This window comes from Paroedura picta, chromosome 2, assembly GCF_049243985.1.
Source record: "Paroedura picta isolate Pp20150507F chromosome 2, Ppicta_v3.0, whole genome shotgun sequence".
Lineage (NCBI taxonomy): Eukaryota > Metazoa > Chordata > Lepidosauria > Squamata > Gekkonidae > Paroedura > Paroedura picta.
Genome location: NC_135370.1, coordinates 62385163 through 62401381, shown reverse-complemented (window position 1 = coordinate 62401381; position 16219 = coordinate 62385163). Strand labels below are relative to the sequence as shown.

Below are 16219 nucleotides of genomic sequence, written 5' to 3'. Positions count from 1 at the left end.
TCATTATAAAAAAAAAAAAGACTAAGGTAGACTGCACCCACTTTGGCCCTGTAAAAGCCAGAACAGCTCACAATGGACATTATTTATTTATTTAGATTTTTATACCTTCCATACAGCTCTGGGTGGTTTACACAGAACACCACAGGGTAATTACACAGAATATTGTAATAAGTATAACAACATTTCAACCAGAACAATATTTTAACAGGAACAGTAATATTGACAAAGCCTTGGATAGGTCAGATTGTTCAGTTATGGGAAGGGATGTGGGGGAGGGGCAGGGGGAGAACCAGCTGTATGTTTTTGAGTCAGTCGGCCTCAAGCAAATGCCTGACAGAGGAGCTCCCTTTTGCAGGCCCTGTGAAATTGTGGGAATTTGGACAGGGCTCTGATCTCTTCACCAGGTGGGAGCCAGGACCAAGAAGGCTCTGGCCCTTGTTGAGGTCTGACATGCTTCTCTGGGGCCAGGGATCCGCAGCCAGTTGCAGGTGGTGGAGTGTAAGGCTCTTTTGGGGGTATAGGCAGGAAGGCAGTCTTTCAGGTGCACTGGGCTCAGACTTCATATAGCCTTGAAGGTGATTACCAAAACCTTAATCTGGAATTCAACTGTGAGCCAGCCAAGTTGTTGGAGTACAGACCGGATGCGGGATCTCCATGATGTATTAGTGAGAATCCTGGCTGCGGCATTCTGTACCAGCTGTAGTTTCTGGATCAAGGATAAGGGTAGGCCTGCGTAGAGCGAGTTGCAGAAGTCCAATCTAGAGGTAACCGTTGCATGGATCACTGTGGCTCGGTGTTTCAGGGCCAAGTACAGTACTAGTAGCTTGGCTTGGCAGAGGTGGTGAAATGCTAGCTGTGCTATCTTTGTGACCTGGGCTTCCATTGTAAGGGAAGCATCCAGGATCACATCCAGCTTCCTTGCTGAGTGAGTCGCTGAGAGCTGCACAACATCCAGGGTGGGAAGACATACTTCCTCACATGATCCCTTCCTGCTCAGCCACAGGACCTCTGTCTTTGCAGGGTTGAGCTTCAAATGACTCTGCTTGAGCCATTTTGTCACTGCTTTCAGGCAGCTGGCTGATGCTTCTGGGGGAGAGTCAGGGCGGTCATCCACCAAGAGGAAGAGCTAAATTAAGCAAACATTAAACAAACACGAGCACCACAAAAGGCTGGAATGCATTATGGACACTAGAGAACAATATTTTAGAAATGACAATGAGGAAATCTCACATATTTATTAACCCTTTCTAGAAACAGGCATTAAACAAACAATAGTACTGCAAAAAAACAGGTTAATTATACAATGTTCCTGTGTTTGATTTTCAAAATATTGTTCTGGAGAGACTTGAATATATCTCAATTTTTTTTTGCAGTAGCCTTGTTAATTAATGGCTTTTGGAGATTTTTTGGTCTGGCAAGGCAGCAAGGGTTGATAAAGGTGTGGGATTTCTGCCTTTTAATTTCTAAAATATCGTACCCAAGTACCTGTAATGCATCCCACTGTTATTTGCCATACTCTTGTTTGTTTAGTGCTTGTTCCGGCCGTTCTGGTTTTTACCCTGTCCGATTTAAAAAGCATATGACCCATCCCTGTAGATCTGGCTTTAAACTCCCCACCCCCCACCACCGAAAACAGCTGCTTCGGAGGAAGGACCCGCTAAAGCAGGGGTAGTCAAATGCTGGCACGGGCTCATGGGAATTGTAGTCCATGGACATCTGGAGGGCCGCAGTTTGACTACCCCAAAATCTGGCATTTCCTAACTCCCAAGTAACTTGAGAAAGTTCCCAGATTCTACAATGGGGGAGGAGGGAGGGGGGAGGAGGAGCAACGCTGAAGGCCGCAGACGTAACAGCATTCCCTATGCCGACCAGCGGGGCTGCCCGCCTTGAGAAAAAATCGCTCTGCACATGCTCAAGGGCTTGTTTTCCATTGCCGCTCTTTTCTCTCTTGCATGGTTCCCCCACCCCGCCTCGGCCCTGGCAGGCGTAGTAAAAGTGAAAGACAAAAGGGAGGAGCGGTGGTTGAAAAAGGAAACCGAAAGTTAAACGCGCTTCTGCGTCCAGCCGTGGAAACCTTGCTGGCAGCCAGATATCCCCTGCCAATATGGCTGAGGAAGAAGCGTTTCTTTTCCCTGTCTTGGTGGAGGGGGATTGGGCCTCCCGTCTCAGCAAGAGTCTGAAAAACAAACTCCTCTGCTATTTCCAGAGTCGGAAGAAGTCTGGCGGAGGGGAGTGCAAGATCCACGCGGGACAGGATGAGCAGATTACGGTCTACTTTGCGGAGGACAAAGGTGGGTGCGGCGTTTCTGCGCTGACTTGTATCGGAGAGGGGCGCTGTATCGCGGCTCGATTCTAGGCACGTGTTTACATAGACATTACTCCCTGGTGATTCCTTTTAAGGATTCCAACCTTGCTGAGGAGTGTTACCCTGATGTAAACTGGTCGAGGGTAAACAAGGCTTTTGCTTTAAAGGCGTGCCGAGTACGGAGCTGCATTACTTTATTTTGGTTTTTGCTTTGTTTAGAACGCTGGTAAATTACTTTAAGCTTGGGAGTTTGTAGGGAACGTTTGTAATAAACACCGACTCTCATTTTACACTATAGCGGGTTAGAGGAAGCGCAGAGTTGTGGCTGCAGGGGCGGACTGGAAAAGAGAAATGCTAGTAAGTGTACCATTTGTCGACTCAATTGAAGGAGCTAAAAAACCTGGAGTATCATCAAATTATTACAGAATAAGGCTGGTAGGCCTAGAGTAAAGAAAGGCTTTGATACCAAAGGGGTTTATTTTTAAATGAAAGCTTTGTCCAAACTTGGAATCTAGAAACAGAATTTTAGTTTCACTTACAGTTTTGCACCCTTTAAAAGAAACGGCTGATTTCTTGTTAATGTACAACACCACTTGTCATCATCCTTTTTTAAAGTGAAAAGTGATCGCTGTTTTCTTGGGTAATAAAGGTGATTAAGTTGTGGAGCAAATGGGGGCTACTTTACAAACCCATTAGGAAGCCGCAGAGACAAAGTGTGTGCGCCAGCTTTTGTTCCCCACAACTCTTCTGTAGTGTGAATGGGCCTAACTGATGAGAAGGGGAAAGAGAGGACAAGGACATTTTAGGCCTCAAATAAAGTCTCTCAGTTCAGCCCTCTCTTCTGTCCCGACTCTTTCTGTCAAAATATCACCTCTTCTCTATGCTGTTACCATGTGACATCCTGTCTTGAATGGTTATGCTGGTTTCCCATCTCACCCAGATCCAGCTCTGTGTCCTTGTCTTTCCCATCAGTTTCTGCCTTCTCTTTGTTTTATTCCAAAGTGTCCCATGCCCACCTTCATTTCCTCAGGCCCGCTTTCAGCTTTCGAAAGGTGTCTTCCTCTCTGTGATCCTTTCTTCCCCTTGTGATGAGGCCTCCTTCAAATGGAAGAACTACACTTCTTGTAAAGCTTCTGGTTCAGCTCCTTTATTTGTCTTCCGCTGTTGACACTGATACAGCTGAACTAGATAAGTTTCCTGTTTACCTTTGTCCTCCATTTTTTTCCTTCTCTCTCTGCTGGTGTTTAAACTGCAAGATCTAGAGGGCAGAGTCCCTGCCTCATGTTCTGTATAACAGGCTGATGGCACGGTGGAAACATACTAATGAAGTGTTGACTTTTGAAAGCGTAAACCCTGAAAGTGTTGTTAGGTTCTATGGTGCTCCTGGACTTGTATCTAGTTATTCTATGGCAGACCAACATGGCAGTCCTCCAAATCTGTATATACATACTTGATCATATATTAGAGGTTGACCATATTAGCCTGTAGGAGGGCAGTCAGATTTGAGTCAAGTATTTCTGTGCCTCCTGTTTACATGACAATAATTGAAACTTAATGGATTTCCTCTTATTGATTTTAGTGAGGCAGAGAGTTCTTGGCATGAAGAACCATGAGCTCATCTTGCAAGGGAAAGAGACGTTAAAGCTAACCCTCTCTCTGCCTGCAGTGGCAACTGATGAAAATGAATCACAAGAACCCAATCCAAATCAGGTAAGTATGACAGAGCAGATGCATTCCAATCTAGGCAAGTTCTTCTGTGCTCTGCCTTTTGACTATTTCAGGAGACAAAAGTTACAGGTAGGGATGGACACCAACTGCAACCAATATGAACTAGGCGATTGGTTCATGAACTGAACTGGTTCATTATGGGTTCATGATCCCTGCTTTCTAGTCGCTGCTTTTTGCAGGGAGCAGAAACCAGGGTTTTCCCCACAAAAACAGCTGAGTAGCAAGGAACAGAAAACAGGCTTAAATGGATTGGAGCCGTTTAAACTCCTGATTTCTGCTCCCTGCCACTCAGCTGTTTTGCTGTGAAGAGCAGAAAGCAGGCTTAAATGGCTTGGAGCTATTTGAACCCCTGCTTCCTGCTCATCACAAGCTGCCTTAAAATTTGTGGAAGTTTGTGGCAGCTCTTCAGTTCACAAATCATGACCCAGCCAAAATTTATTATGAATGAGCCAGTTTGTGCCCTTCCCTGGTCACAGGGAATATACTAGTCTTTTCACCACCTTGGGGACCTTATGTAGGTAGGAAAGCAAAGTAGAAATGTTTTAAATAAATAGTAAACTGTGCAGACTCTGACCTGTGTAGTCTGGGCATACCCCATCTTGTAAGCTAAGCAAGGCTGCCGCTGACTGGTATTAGGAGGGGAGATCACCAAGGAAACCCAGGGCTTTGATGCAGATCTGAATGTGTCTTGCCTTGAAAAAGTAACCCTAAGTCAGCTGTGACTTGAGGGCAAAGCAATGGAACGAATAGTATAGATGCAGAAGCCCAAAAGAAATTCTCAGTCACGGAGACTTAAGTATCAGCTATCACAACTGAGGGAATTGCTGCTGGGATTATATTAGACCTATCTGATACATTGGTTTGTTTTGAGGAATCCTAGCATTCCTTGGCAGTTTATTCAGGGTTCAGTAAGCAGGTCTGTGATGGGGAACAAACTTCCCTGAAGACATCTTGACAGTTGTTCTTCCATTCCAGTTTGCAGGTACAGAGGAGTGTTCGATTCACTCCAGAATCAGTTGACATGGGGTGGCACCCACCATGCCTTGTCAGTGTCTTATATGAGCTGGCAGGAGCTTCTGGGAATTGTGGTCCATGGACATCTGGAGGGCCGCAGTTTGACTACCCCTGATCTAGAACATACCCCAAAATCCTTTGGAGGAGGCTAGGGCTCCATGGCAGATGCACAAGGGTTTCTCAGTTGATAGGACAATACAGAAAGAATTATTTGAGCATTTAAAAGCCACTGCTTTGCTCTGGGACATGTGGATCTATGCAACTTGGTCTCCAGCATGCTCAGAACTGATCACCTGGGGAAAGGTTAATGGTATGAACCAGGCTATAGTTTTTGTGGACAGAAAACATGTCAGCTGATCAACGGCATCTCTCTTTTAGGAGTCCATTGAAGTCAATCAACCTCAAGAGTCCAGTAAGTTATTGCAAAACACCTAGATAAGACTGACTGTTGGGTGTAAGCCTCTCTTGCTTCTTAGTGAATGACTGACTTCATTTTTAGAATGAAGCCCCTCAAGAGTTGTTCTTAATATTTACTTCTTTTCAAATAAGGGGTCTGCTTATAATCAGGCAAGCTTTCTATCGATCCACAGAAGAGGGATAAGGCAATTCAGTATACATCTAGGGATAACCTTTGCAGCAATGTTTAGAATGCTTGACTAAATCTCAAGCTCAGAAGCAAGGCCTGCTTCCCAGTCCCTGTAGCAAATGTTCTATTTATGTTCTTAACAGTATGATGACTGAGGTACTGATCCTAGGAGTAGAGAGACTGACCGGGGGCGGGGGGGGGGGGAGAAGTTGACTTGATTAGTTTTCCATAGTGCACACACCTCCACTGAGGTTAAGATTTGGGGTGAAAGAAGGTGAACTTGTGAGAAGTAACCTTTAGCCTGAATTCACTTGTGTAGCAAAATTCGGAGTCCTGGACATCACTGGCTCTGCAAAGCTCGTTAGGATGTTATGGGTGTGGCTTGCTAATATGGCAGCTTGCAGTGCTTTAGCTGTAGCAGGGGTGGCCAAACTATGACTCTCCAGATGTCCCCCAGCTGGCAGGGGCTGATGGTAATTGTAGTCCATGGTCATCTGGAGAGCCACAGTTTGGCCACCCCTGATCTGTAGAGTTACGAAACTTTCCTTTATCTGCATTCTGATCCGTAAGGCCCTAACTTCAAGGCTGCTGAGTCCGATCTGCAAGCAAGAGGAGAAGCCGGAGCACCTGCATCACAGCCTGAGACAGATAGCTCTGCTTTGACAGAGGAAGATCAGGCACGTATAAAACAAATCTTAATGCCAAAATATGCTGCAGCTAAAAAGAAGTTAGGCAGCTTTATGGAAATTATTTGGTTTCCTTAATGAGTTAATGTTGTCGTGTTTTTAGGAGTCCCACCCATCAAGTATATCTGAAGAGAAAGGTAAGATTTAAAACCTAATACACCATCTGCTAAATATGGAATATTTATAATGTGCAAAATAGAGCTTGTTCTTTTAAAAATCTTAAATTCTGTTTTTCCTTGTAGCGTGTTTTAATGAAGAAATGGAGGGCGGAGACTGTTCCAGTAAGCAGTTTGCGTGAGCCACAAAACATTTACATAGAAGTCTCTCGCCCAAGAGTCAAGAAACTGTTTTTCCTTTGCAGTTTCTTCTTTAAGTTTTAACATTGATTCAAGTTTTTAGCCTGGTAAAAAGATCTTGCAAGAGAAAGACTTTTATCCTTATGAAACAAAGCAAGCAGTTAGAAACTTTAGTGACATAGATAAGGGAGAGGGGAGGTAACCCAGCTGCGGTTCTTTCTGTTAGGCCTTGTAACTCCAAGGACAAGAGATAGGGGAGGGTACTGATTTCTTGTTAACACCTGAGATCACATATAGGAGAAAGGTGCTTGAACAGTGAACCTTGTGCAGCTATAGAGGGCCAGGTTGATTGACAAGCCTCTCTGATCAGATGGATCATCTCCTTAGCAACAGATCTGGTAGTTAGATTACATTAGTTGCCCCACATCTGATTGGCTAATTAGAGTCAGGCCAACACTGAGCCTGCATCATGAACTAAAGGTTTTTGTTTTAGTTTTTGTGGTAAAGCTGTACCAATTGTGTACAAATTGTACAAATTGTTCCAATTGTGCTGGGCCTTAGGTGTTTACTGGGACTGTCCCTGTGCTTGGATTAGCCCGGGTATTGTCTTGTTTGGTGGGTCTTGCTAACTGGAAACCTTTTCCTGGGCTCTGAGGCTTGGAACCGTCAAGACTTTAGTCTGCTGTTGGCTAAGAACTGAAACCTTGAACCAGTGTCTGCAAAAGTGTTTAGATAGACCTTTGCTATTTTTATCCTCACTGTTCGCTGCTGTGATTGTTTCTTCACAAGTTTAAATAAATCACTTTGCTCGCATTCTTGTAGAGTTCTGAATTCAGATATCTTCAATGTGACTACTTTAGTCCTCACAGGCTAATAATTGATTGTGAAGCTTGCCTTGAAGATGCCCTGCCCTACAAGAATGTCTTTCTTGATGTTGGTTCCAGGAGGGCCTTGGCTCCATGGTCTCCAGCTGCCTGGATAGTAGAAAAGGACTGGTGGCAGCCCTACCCTGAGGAGTGGGGACTCACACTTCAGGCTTTTATGGTTATTTGCTCTGCTTTGACCAGCCCCCATGTCGAGAGTTTGGCCCTAGTTTGGCTGTTTGGGATTGAAGCCTCTTGACAAACAGTGCCATCATAAGAAGAATTTGGCTAATTTGAACTAAAAAATACCCCCCCAATAACTTACCAGTTTTTTTTGGGTGGGTATTATTTAAGCCAATTACAGATTCTCTGATCTGATCAATTACCAGTATAGCTGAGCTTGAATAAAGCTGCATTTTTGGCTTTTATTTGAAGAAAGCTCTCAGCTCTCACCATCACAGCTGATCCTATCAGGTCTGTGTGCACCAGCAAGAGACCTTCACAGTGCACATATATCCTGTGGAAAACTTGTGTTGTGGCATGGTTTAGACCAAGCGAAGCTCTCCTAGCTAGCCAGAAAAATGCTTAAAATAACTATGTACATGTACAATAAGACTCTATGCAATATTTTGGACATTTTAGATGTATACAAAAGAAGGTGAAATCTATATAGGGCAATGAAAACCACTTCTGAGTGCACTCAGTAGGTCTTTCTGTTAGATAATCAGATGGTGATAGTGCCTTTTACCAGCTTCATTTGGTGAACCAGCCTTGGCATTTCCTGGACAGAAAAGATTTTGCCACTGTGGTCCATGCCCTGGTAACTCTAGGTTAGATTAATGCAGTGTGCTCGAGGTTGGTGGGGCTGCCCTTGAAGACTGTCCAAAAGCTGCAGTTGGCACGAGATGCTGTGGCCAGGGTGTTGACTGATGCAGGTCATAAGGACTGTTTCTTCCATGTATGTTGGTTTCCAGTATGTTTCTGGGATTAATTCAGCATGCCGGTATTGACCTTTAAAGCCCTGTAGTGGCTGAGACCAGTATACCTGAGGGACTACCTTCTTCCATACGACCTACATGTTTACCCCAGTCATTTTTTTAGATCCTCTGTCAGTTGCTACTGCAGTCTGAGTTTAGATCAGTGGTAACTCAAAAAAAAAAATTGGGGGGGGGAGGGGGGGCTTTCTTGGTTGTAGTACCAAAACTTTGAAACTCCTAGACTCATCTGTCTCCCTCCACTTTTATAGTTTTTAAAAGTTGTTCAGGCGTTTTAATTTTTTAATGTGCATTACCTTATGTAGGTGGATGGAAAAGTGGTATAAAATGTTTAAAATAAAATAAATATGTAAAATCTATGGATTAACAACTAAACATAGTATAACTCTATATTTTTTGGTAAAACGCCAGAGTTTACAAACATACATAAGAAGTGATTACTGTAAAATATAAAGAATATATTCTGTTAAAGGTAAAGGTATCCCCTGTGCAAGCACCGAGTCATGTCTGACCCTTGGGGTGACGCCCTCTAGCGTTTTCATGGCAGACTCAATATGGGGTGGTTTGCCAGTGCCTTCCCCAGTCATGACCGTTTACCCCCCAGCAAGCTGGGTACTCATTTTACCGACCTCGGAAGGATGGAAGGCTGAGTCAACCTTGAGCCGGCTGCTGGGATTGAACTCCCAGCCTTATGGGCAAAGCATTCAGACGGCTGCCTTACCACTCTGCGCCACAAGAGGCTCTTATATTCTTATATTCTGTTGGCCTACTATTTATTGTTACATGCTAACCACCAAAGCTTTCACATTCCTTAGGCAGATTCTCGAATGGCGAAGCGACAAGAAGTATGATATTTGTGCTTGATATAGGGACTGCAATGTGGCACAGACATTGCTGTGAAATAAGTAGAATGGGGTTCTTAAAGGGCCACAAGCTAATCCTATAATTACTGAACTCAGAATAACAGCATGAGTAATGTTCAGATCTGTTTTTTAGATGTGACTGTGTAATTAGTCTCTCTGGGGCTAGCATGTCTGTGGTTTCCCTTCTGTTTTTATTATACTTTCCTCCTCTATAGCATGATGGTCTGAACATCCCTAATAGTATAATTTCAAAATTGGCCATTTTCAGGTTAGTTGGTAGACTTTTAATGATTTTGCTCCAGTTCTCCATTTCAGAATAATATCAGTCCCAAGATAGCTTATTATCCTTGTGAGGGTATTTATGCCTCATGTGGGTGCCATTGCAACATTGTGGTGGTTTGGAAGCCTAACGATGAAAGTCCTTGCAGGCAGAAGTCAACATGGCAGCACAGCTTTTGACAAAGGAGAGTGTTAATTTAATTTACACAGTTGCCATGAGAACCCATGCCACTCCCTTATACTGAATCAGACCACTGGTCCATCCAGGACAGTACTGTCTGCTCAAAATGTCGGTGGCTCTCCAGGCTATCAGGTTAAGGTCTTTCACATCACCTCCTGGTGGGGACAAGTGTTGTCAAGTCACAGGCAACGGTGACATGGTTTTCAAGGCAGGGAATCTCCAGGTGTGCCTTTGCCCACCTTTGTATGACTACTCTGGACTTCCTTAGTGGTCTTCCATCCAAGTACTAAGTAGGGATGGCACTGCTTAGCTGTTGGGCTAGCCAGATCAGGACCATGACATTCTGTTTAATCTTTTAAGCTAGAGGTACTGGAGACTGAACCTGGGACCTTGTGCATGCCAAGCAGATGCTCTTCTGCCCTGGGTAGCCTCAAGAGGGCATAAACTCTTAATAGTCAACCTTTCACTTCTCAGTTCTTGAATTTGGCTTATTTCATTGAGAACGTATAGTTTTACATAAACCACGTTGAGTGGGTTTTTAATCAGTGGGTATCACGCTATCGTTCCTTTCCTTCTTTAAAATTTCAGGCTCTCCAGAAAGTGCTGCAGGAGACAAAACAAAACAGGAAGAATTCCGTGTGGAGATAGTGACAGCTGCTGGGGAGGAAATCGAGGAGGACATTGTGGAGATGTACTTTGAAAATAAGAGGCGGTCCGGTGGGGGACCCATTAAATCCTGTGTTAAAGATGGCCAGCGCTTAATTATCACTTTTGAAAAGGAAGAAGGTATCTTTATGAGAAGAGATATCCGGTTTGTGTGATATCCGGTTTGGTTGTGCTGAGGGAGAGGATAAATTTGCTCGGGGAGGGGTGTGGAATCTGTGTTTCTAAGATAGACAGCTAAGACTACAAATATATCCAAATGGCCTGAACCCTACACCTAAGCAATTGTGTTTTAGTTTAACCACATATGGGCTGTTTGCATGGCAGCTGGTTAGTGATCTCTCCTATGTGGTGAGGCAGCAGTAGATAATTGGCTTCTAGGAAATTTGTTTGAGAATATAGTTAGACAGTTTAAATACACTGCACTTGCCTTGGTACGTAAATCCCAATATACATATTCTCCTTTTGCAGTTTTTTTTTTTGACTGATTGTGCAGCCTAGTGTAGAATTCTGTATAACTAAAAAAGATCAATATTTTGCATTGGTTGGTTTGGTCTTGATAAAAAGGCATTACAGCACTATTGTATTTGTAACTGCTGCGTTAAGGACAACAATCCCATGGAACCTGTGGTTTTGATCTCAGAGTTTGTCCATGTTAGCTTCATTAGAAGTTCCAAAAGGCAGTGTTGATCTAAGCAGAAAGCTGACCACAGCTGAAAATCTGTGGATAATATACATTATGATAGATCAATGAAGGCTGTTGTCCCCCTTTCTTGTAAGAAATACACATTGGGCATTTTAAACCACCGCCTTTCACTTTTGAGTCATTGGGCTAGGGGAGTTAAATACTTTTTTCCAGATTGTGTGCTAGAAATAGGAGGGCTGTGCTGTGATTATGAGCACAACGATGTGATGGTGTGAGGTGGGTTTTCGTGCTAAAATATGCTGAGCTTAGATTTGACTTTGGCATTCAGTTTGGATGAAGATGGTCCCTTCAGTATTCTTTTTTTCTTCCTGCCTCCTTTCAATCAGATGCTCAAGCAGTGTTACAAAGAAAGAATCATTTGGTAAAGAAAATTGCACTTCATGTCCGAGAATGCCCGCCTGAGACTACTCAGCCACAAATGCTGACTTCTCTAGTTGTGCTTGAGAATGTGCAGGAGACCATAGACCAATGCATGCTGATTCTTCTGGTAGAAAATGTCAGTGGCTTATCAGAAGACGACCGTGATTTCAGTGTGGAGATGATACCAGAGAAAAACGCTGCTGTTATTACTCTAATCAAGCCTAACGGTAAGAAGAAGTAGAGAACTAAGCATAATCAAGAACCAGCTCAGTATAAAACAAACAACAAGATGGTAGATTCTAGGGAGAAAACTGGTAGTCTGAAGAGCTGGACACACACCCCTTTTTGCCCTCTAGTGGCATATCAACAAATTTTAGTTGCAAATGAATTCAAAGCAGCTTCATTAGCTGAAGAAATAGTCTGTCCATTTGGCTGGCACTTCTTCTGGATTGTCATTTCCAAAGGAAAAATATTTCAGGAGGGAAAGACCTTTGGATTGGAACTGATTACTTAAGAAGCCACTCCAGTGCTTTAAATCTGTGTAGTGAGACATTTGCTGTGTAGTGAGACATTCTGCTTCATGTTGTATGAAATAACACCCCGTGGATATTGCTCAGGGCATAATGTTGCTGTTGTCTCAGGACTGCCATTTTATTGGCTTTAAATATCTTGCCTATATGGTTGGAGGGGGTAATACAGGGAGCCCAATGAGAGAGGTGATCCTTGAGCCTTCATCCGTGGAACAGAATGAATTGATGGCAGGCATCAGAGTTGAGTGGGTCTTAATGACAGAAGGGGATATTGATAGAATGAAGATAAAATTTTCCAAGGGATAACTAAGTGAATAAGAGACTGCAGGAGTTGTGGTTATTGGAAGAAATAACTGAAGGAATTGAGGAGGGAGGAATGTGCCATTAGTGTGGAGGTGCAACTTAATGTTTTTAAAACTTGTTCACAGACTTAAACCAGTTCATCAAGGCATTCAACGAGCACCATAGGGTTAAACAGCTGAAAATGTCTGCAAGTTTTCTGGAGATGACCAGAAGTATTCTGGTTGAAAATATCCCTTCTGACATAGCCAGGGATTTTATTACTTTCTATTTTGAAAGCAAGAAGCATGGAGGTGGGCCAGTGTCAGAGGCCAATTATCTTTCCAAGGAGAATTCAGCTATCATTACTTTTCAGTATAACAAAGGTAATCTGTCATGAATGTACCCTTTGAACCATATTTGTGCTAGCAAAGAAACAAAGAAACAATCTTGCACAAGATTTATAGAGGTTAATTGGTGGGAAGGAGAAGAAAGTATTACCTTGGTCTTGTTTCCTAGGGGGAGGATTAATTTGCTGTTTTGAATTCCTGGCTTTCCTTTGAGAGGGAAACATTAGCATGAGTAAGGAAGAGTATGGGGGATTCTGTCATGATAGACAGTCAGCAGGTGGAGCTAAAGGTGCGGGTGAGCAGGTGTTGATTTTCTGACCAGAAAACAAGTATTCATTGAAGAAATAAGGCACCCAATAAAACAACAGGAAAAACAGTTCTGCTCAGCCAGTTCTCTTTGAATAATTGGAAGACTATTTCAGTAGTCCTGGTAAAGGCCATTCCCTTGCCTTTTATGGATGGCAACCAAGGTTTGAAGGTTGCCAATGTTGTTGCATGGTGACCCCCATAATGGCCACTGAAATCTCAGACGGTATCTATTTCTTAAAGGTACAGGTGCTGTTTCTATTATTGTGGGGGGGGGCAGTCCTTTAATAACTGTATTCATCAAAACCTGCAAGGGAGACCTTAGAGAAACTCTTCTAACTGTGTGTGGCTTTTCCCTCCCTTTCTTTTTAAAGATGTAGTTACAGTCTTGGCCCAGAAGCATTATTTCAACAAACAACTAGTTTTTGTTCATCCATATTACGAGTCTTTGGGCACAGCTCTGTATGGAAAGGCAAGGCCACAATGTAAGATGCCAGAACCAATCAGAATCTCATTGGATCTATACCACTGGCAATATTTACAGCGGAATAGGCATTTACTTGAGGAAATAGATCGTGAAATGGCCAAATACTGTTGTGAGATACAATGGCCTATAGGACATTGTCCGCACCCAGGAATCACCATCTGTCCTTCGCACTCCTTGTTCAAACAAAAAAGATCCTTGGCCAGGACTTGGAATGAAGATGCTTCCAGCCAGTTTGCTCAGATCCTATCAAGGCACAAAGTTGTGAAGTGCAAAGTGACTGCTGAGGTGTGGGAAGCCATAAGAAACAGTGTAGTAAAAGATAACATCTTGGTCTTCCCAGATATTGAAGAAGGGATAGTTGCCTTGGTGGGGGCAGCAGAAGATGTAAATGGAGCAGAGCAAGAGGTGAAGGTGCTCATAGGAAATGCTGTTAAAAAATTTGAAAGAGAGATGCAGGCAATAGAGGTGATTTTGACAGTTGATGCTGTAAAGTATACCATTTTAAAAAATGCCGGGCTACTGGACAGCATTGGTGTGGAGTATCCAGACCTAAAGGTTTCCTATGATAATTCAAAAGAATGCATTATTTTGTTTGGTCTACCTGCTGAAGCTTTTAAAATAAAAAGTGATATCCTTGAAAGAATATCCAGTATGGCCCAGAAGACTATTGATGTTCATGCTTACGTGCTAATATTTTTACAACATGTTGATAATGAAAATGTGTCGCGCATCTTATTCTGGACCAAAAGAATCAATGCCTTTTATGAGCTCAAGGAGAAGGAGGTCCAGCTGAGAGGAATAACTCCTCATGACCTGCAACAAGCTGAAGAGGAAATTAAGAAAGATCTGGACTACAAATGTGTTGAACTGGAAGACAACTCAATCATCCGGAAAAGGGAGTGGAGGGAACTGACCGATAGTTTGTACAAAGCTCATAACTGTTCAGGAGAAGCTATTGTAATTAATGAGTTGGAGGATCGAGTAGTCATAGCAGGTTATTTCAGAGAGGTGGCCAGTGCCGCACAGAAGCTCTGTGATTTTGTTGACCGCAACACTTACATACAAAAAACCATCAAGACTAATTCTGAGGTGGTTACAATGTACATAGAGAAGGAAAAACGTGATACTTGGCAGAGTCTGGTTCAACGTGGAGTGAAAATTGATTTTGGTACACGGATGAATCGCAGACTGATTACCCTCGATGGTCCCAGAGTAGAAATGTCTAAAGGACTTGAGCTCATGAAAAATCTACTGTCTTCACTGAGTGCTACAAGAATGGTAGTTGATAAGCCGGGCGCCAAATCTTCGTTCAAGGAACAAGAACATTTGTACATTACAGGGGCAAAGCAGCAATTTAATTGCTTGATAAGGCTTCAAGAAGATGGGGAAGAACTTGAAAAGGATGATGGTAATGAGAGCGTTCATGAAGGATGTGGGAAGCTGTGCTGTGAAGTTAAGATGGCAAATGGCATCGTGGTAGCAGTTTGTAAGGGTGACTTGACTCGCTATCCAGCTGATGTTGTGGTCAATGCATCAAATGAAGACCTGAAGCATATTGGTGGTCTTGCGGATGCTTTGTTAAAAGCAGCAGGCCCTGAGCTACAAAGAGAATGTGATGAATTTGTCAGGAAGAATGGCCCTTTGGAGCCTGGCTGTGCAGTTGTCACAGGTGCTGGGAATCTACCATGTAAACAGCTGATTCATGCAGTCGGGCCAAGGTGGAAAAGTTTTGAGAAAGAGAAGTGTATGCTGCTGTTAAAGAAAGCTGTGAGGGAAAGTTTACAGTTGGCCATATCCCATAATTATTGCTCTATTGCTATGCCTGCCATCAGCTCTGGGATCTTTGGATTCCCACTAAAAGAGTGTGCCCAATCCATTGTGACAGCCATCAAGGAAACTGTACAAGAATCTACTGGGACCGGCTCCCTGAAAAAGATAGATCTTGTGGACTTCAAGGAAAATACAGTTCAGGCTCTGACTGATGCATTGAATGAAGCATTCAGAAATGGCTCATCCCCATCTAGAGACAGATCTTCTGCATCAAACTCTGAAACCGATAACCAGCCCAACCAGCCCAGCCAAAGAATAGTGCATCAAGGAATAACCACTTCTGAAGGGCTGAGGATAATACTACACCGAAAAGGAATTGAAGAAGCTACGGTAAGTATGCTGTAGTAATTTGGATCATAAACATTGAAAGACGTTACCTTTTTTTGGCCTTCAAATTAGCATAGTAATGTGCAGTTGGGCTAATATTTAAGTTTGGGTGTTTATTTGCTCATAGTACTGTGCAGAGTTAAAATATGAAGTTATAAAAACTTGAAACCAGCTTGGGAGGAAACGTGTGTTCTCAAGTAGGTCTCTGGAGAGGTAGTATATAAATATTTGGAAAAGCAAAAAAGAGGACACATTTCCTGACTGACAACTTTAAACAAGGGATCACTGTGACAAATCTCGTTACAAATGCCCCATACTATTTAAGCTGTGATCATTATGACTAAATACTCCTAGCCTTCCAACTCAAAAAAGAGGATATTTTCATAGTTTTTTTTAAGAGCCCAAAAGAGGACTGAGACCAAAAAAAGTATATGTTCTTTAAAAAGAGGACATCTGGTAACCCCAGTATACATTTAAATAAAAAGTTTCTACAATTTGCATAGTAGCCTTAACTCTGGAGTAACAAGCATTATTTAAATATCCTAAAACTGTTAAGTGGATAGGCACTATCCAGCTCTTTATCAT

General features: G+C 42.9%; 1 protein-coding gene across 1 annotated transcript in view; it reads left to right on the top strand.

The window, feature by feature from the left end:
- The first annotated feature begins 1848 nt into the window (after window positions 1–1848).
- The window catches only part of LOC143829447 (protein mono-ADP-ribosyltransferase PARP14-like), a 43939-nt gene continuing 29568 nt past the window's right edge, over window positions 1849–16219 (top strand). Inside the window, exons 1-9 of the mRNA XM_077320336.1 lie at window positions 1849–2291; window positions 3885–4015; window positions 5426–5459; window positions 6204–6310; window positions 6423–6456; window positions 10385–10582; window positions 11492–11752; window positions 12484–12720; window positions 13365–15637. Coding sequence (XP_077176451.1) covers window positions 2105–2291; window positions 3885–4015; window positions 5426–5459; window positions 6204–6310; window positions 6423–6456; window positions 10385–10582; window positions 11492–11752; window positions 12484–12720; window positions 13365–15637 — 3462 coding nt within the window. The 5' untranslated portion in view covers window positions 1849–2104. The remainder of the gene's footprint in view (window positions 2292–3884; window positions 4016–5425; window positions 5460–6203; window positions 6311–6422; window positions 6457–10384; window positions 10583–11491; window positions 11753–12483; window positions 12721–13364; window positions 15638–16219) is intronic.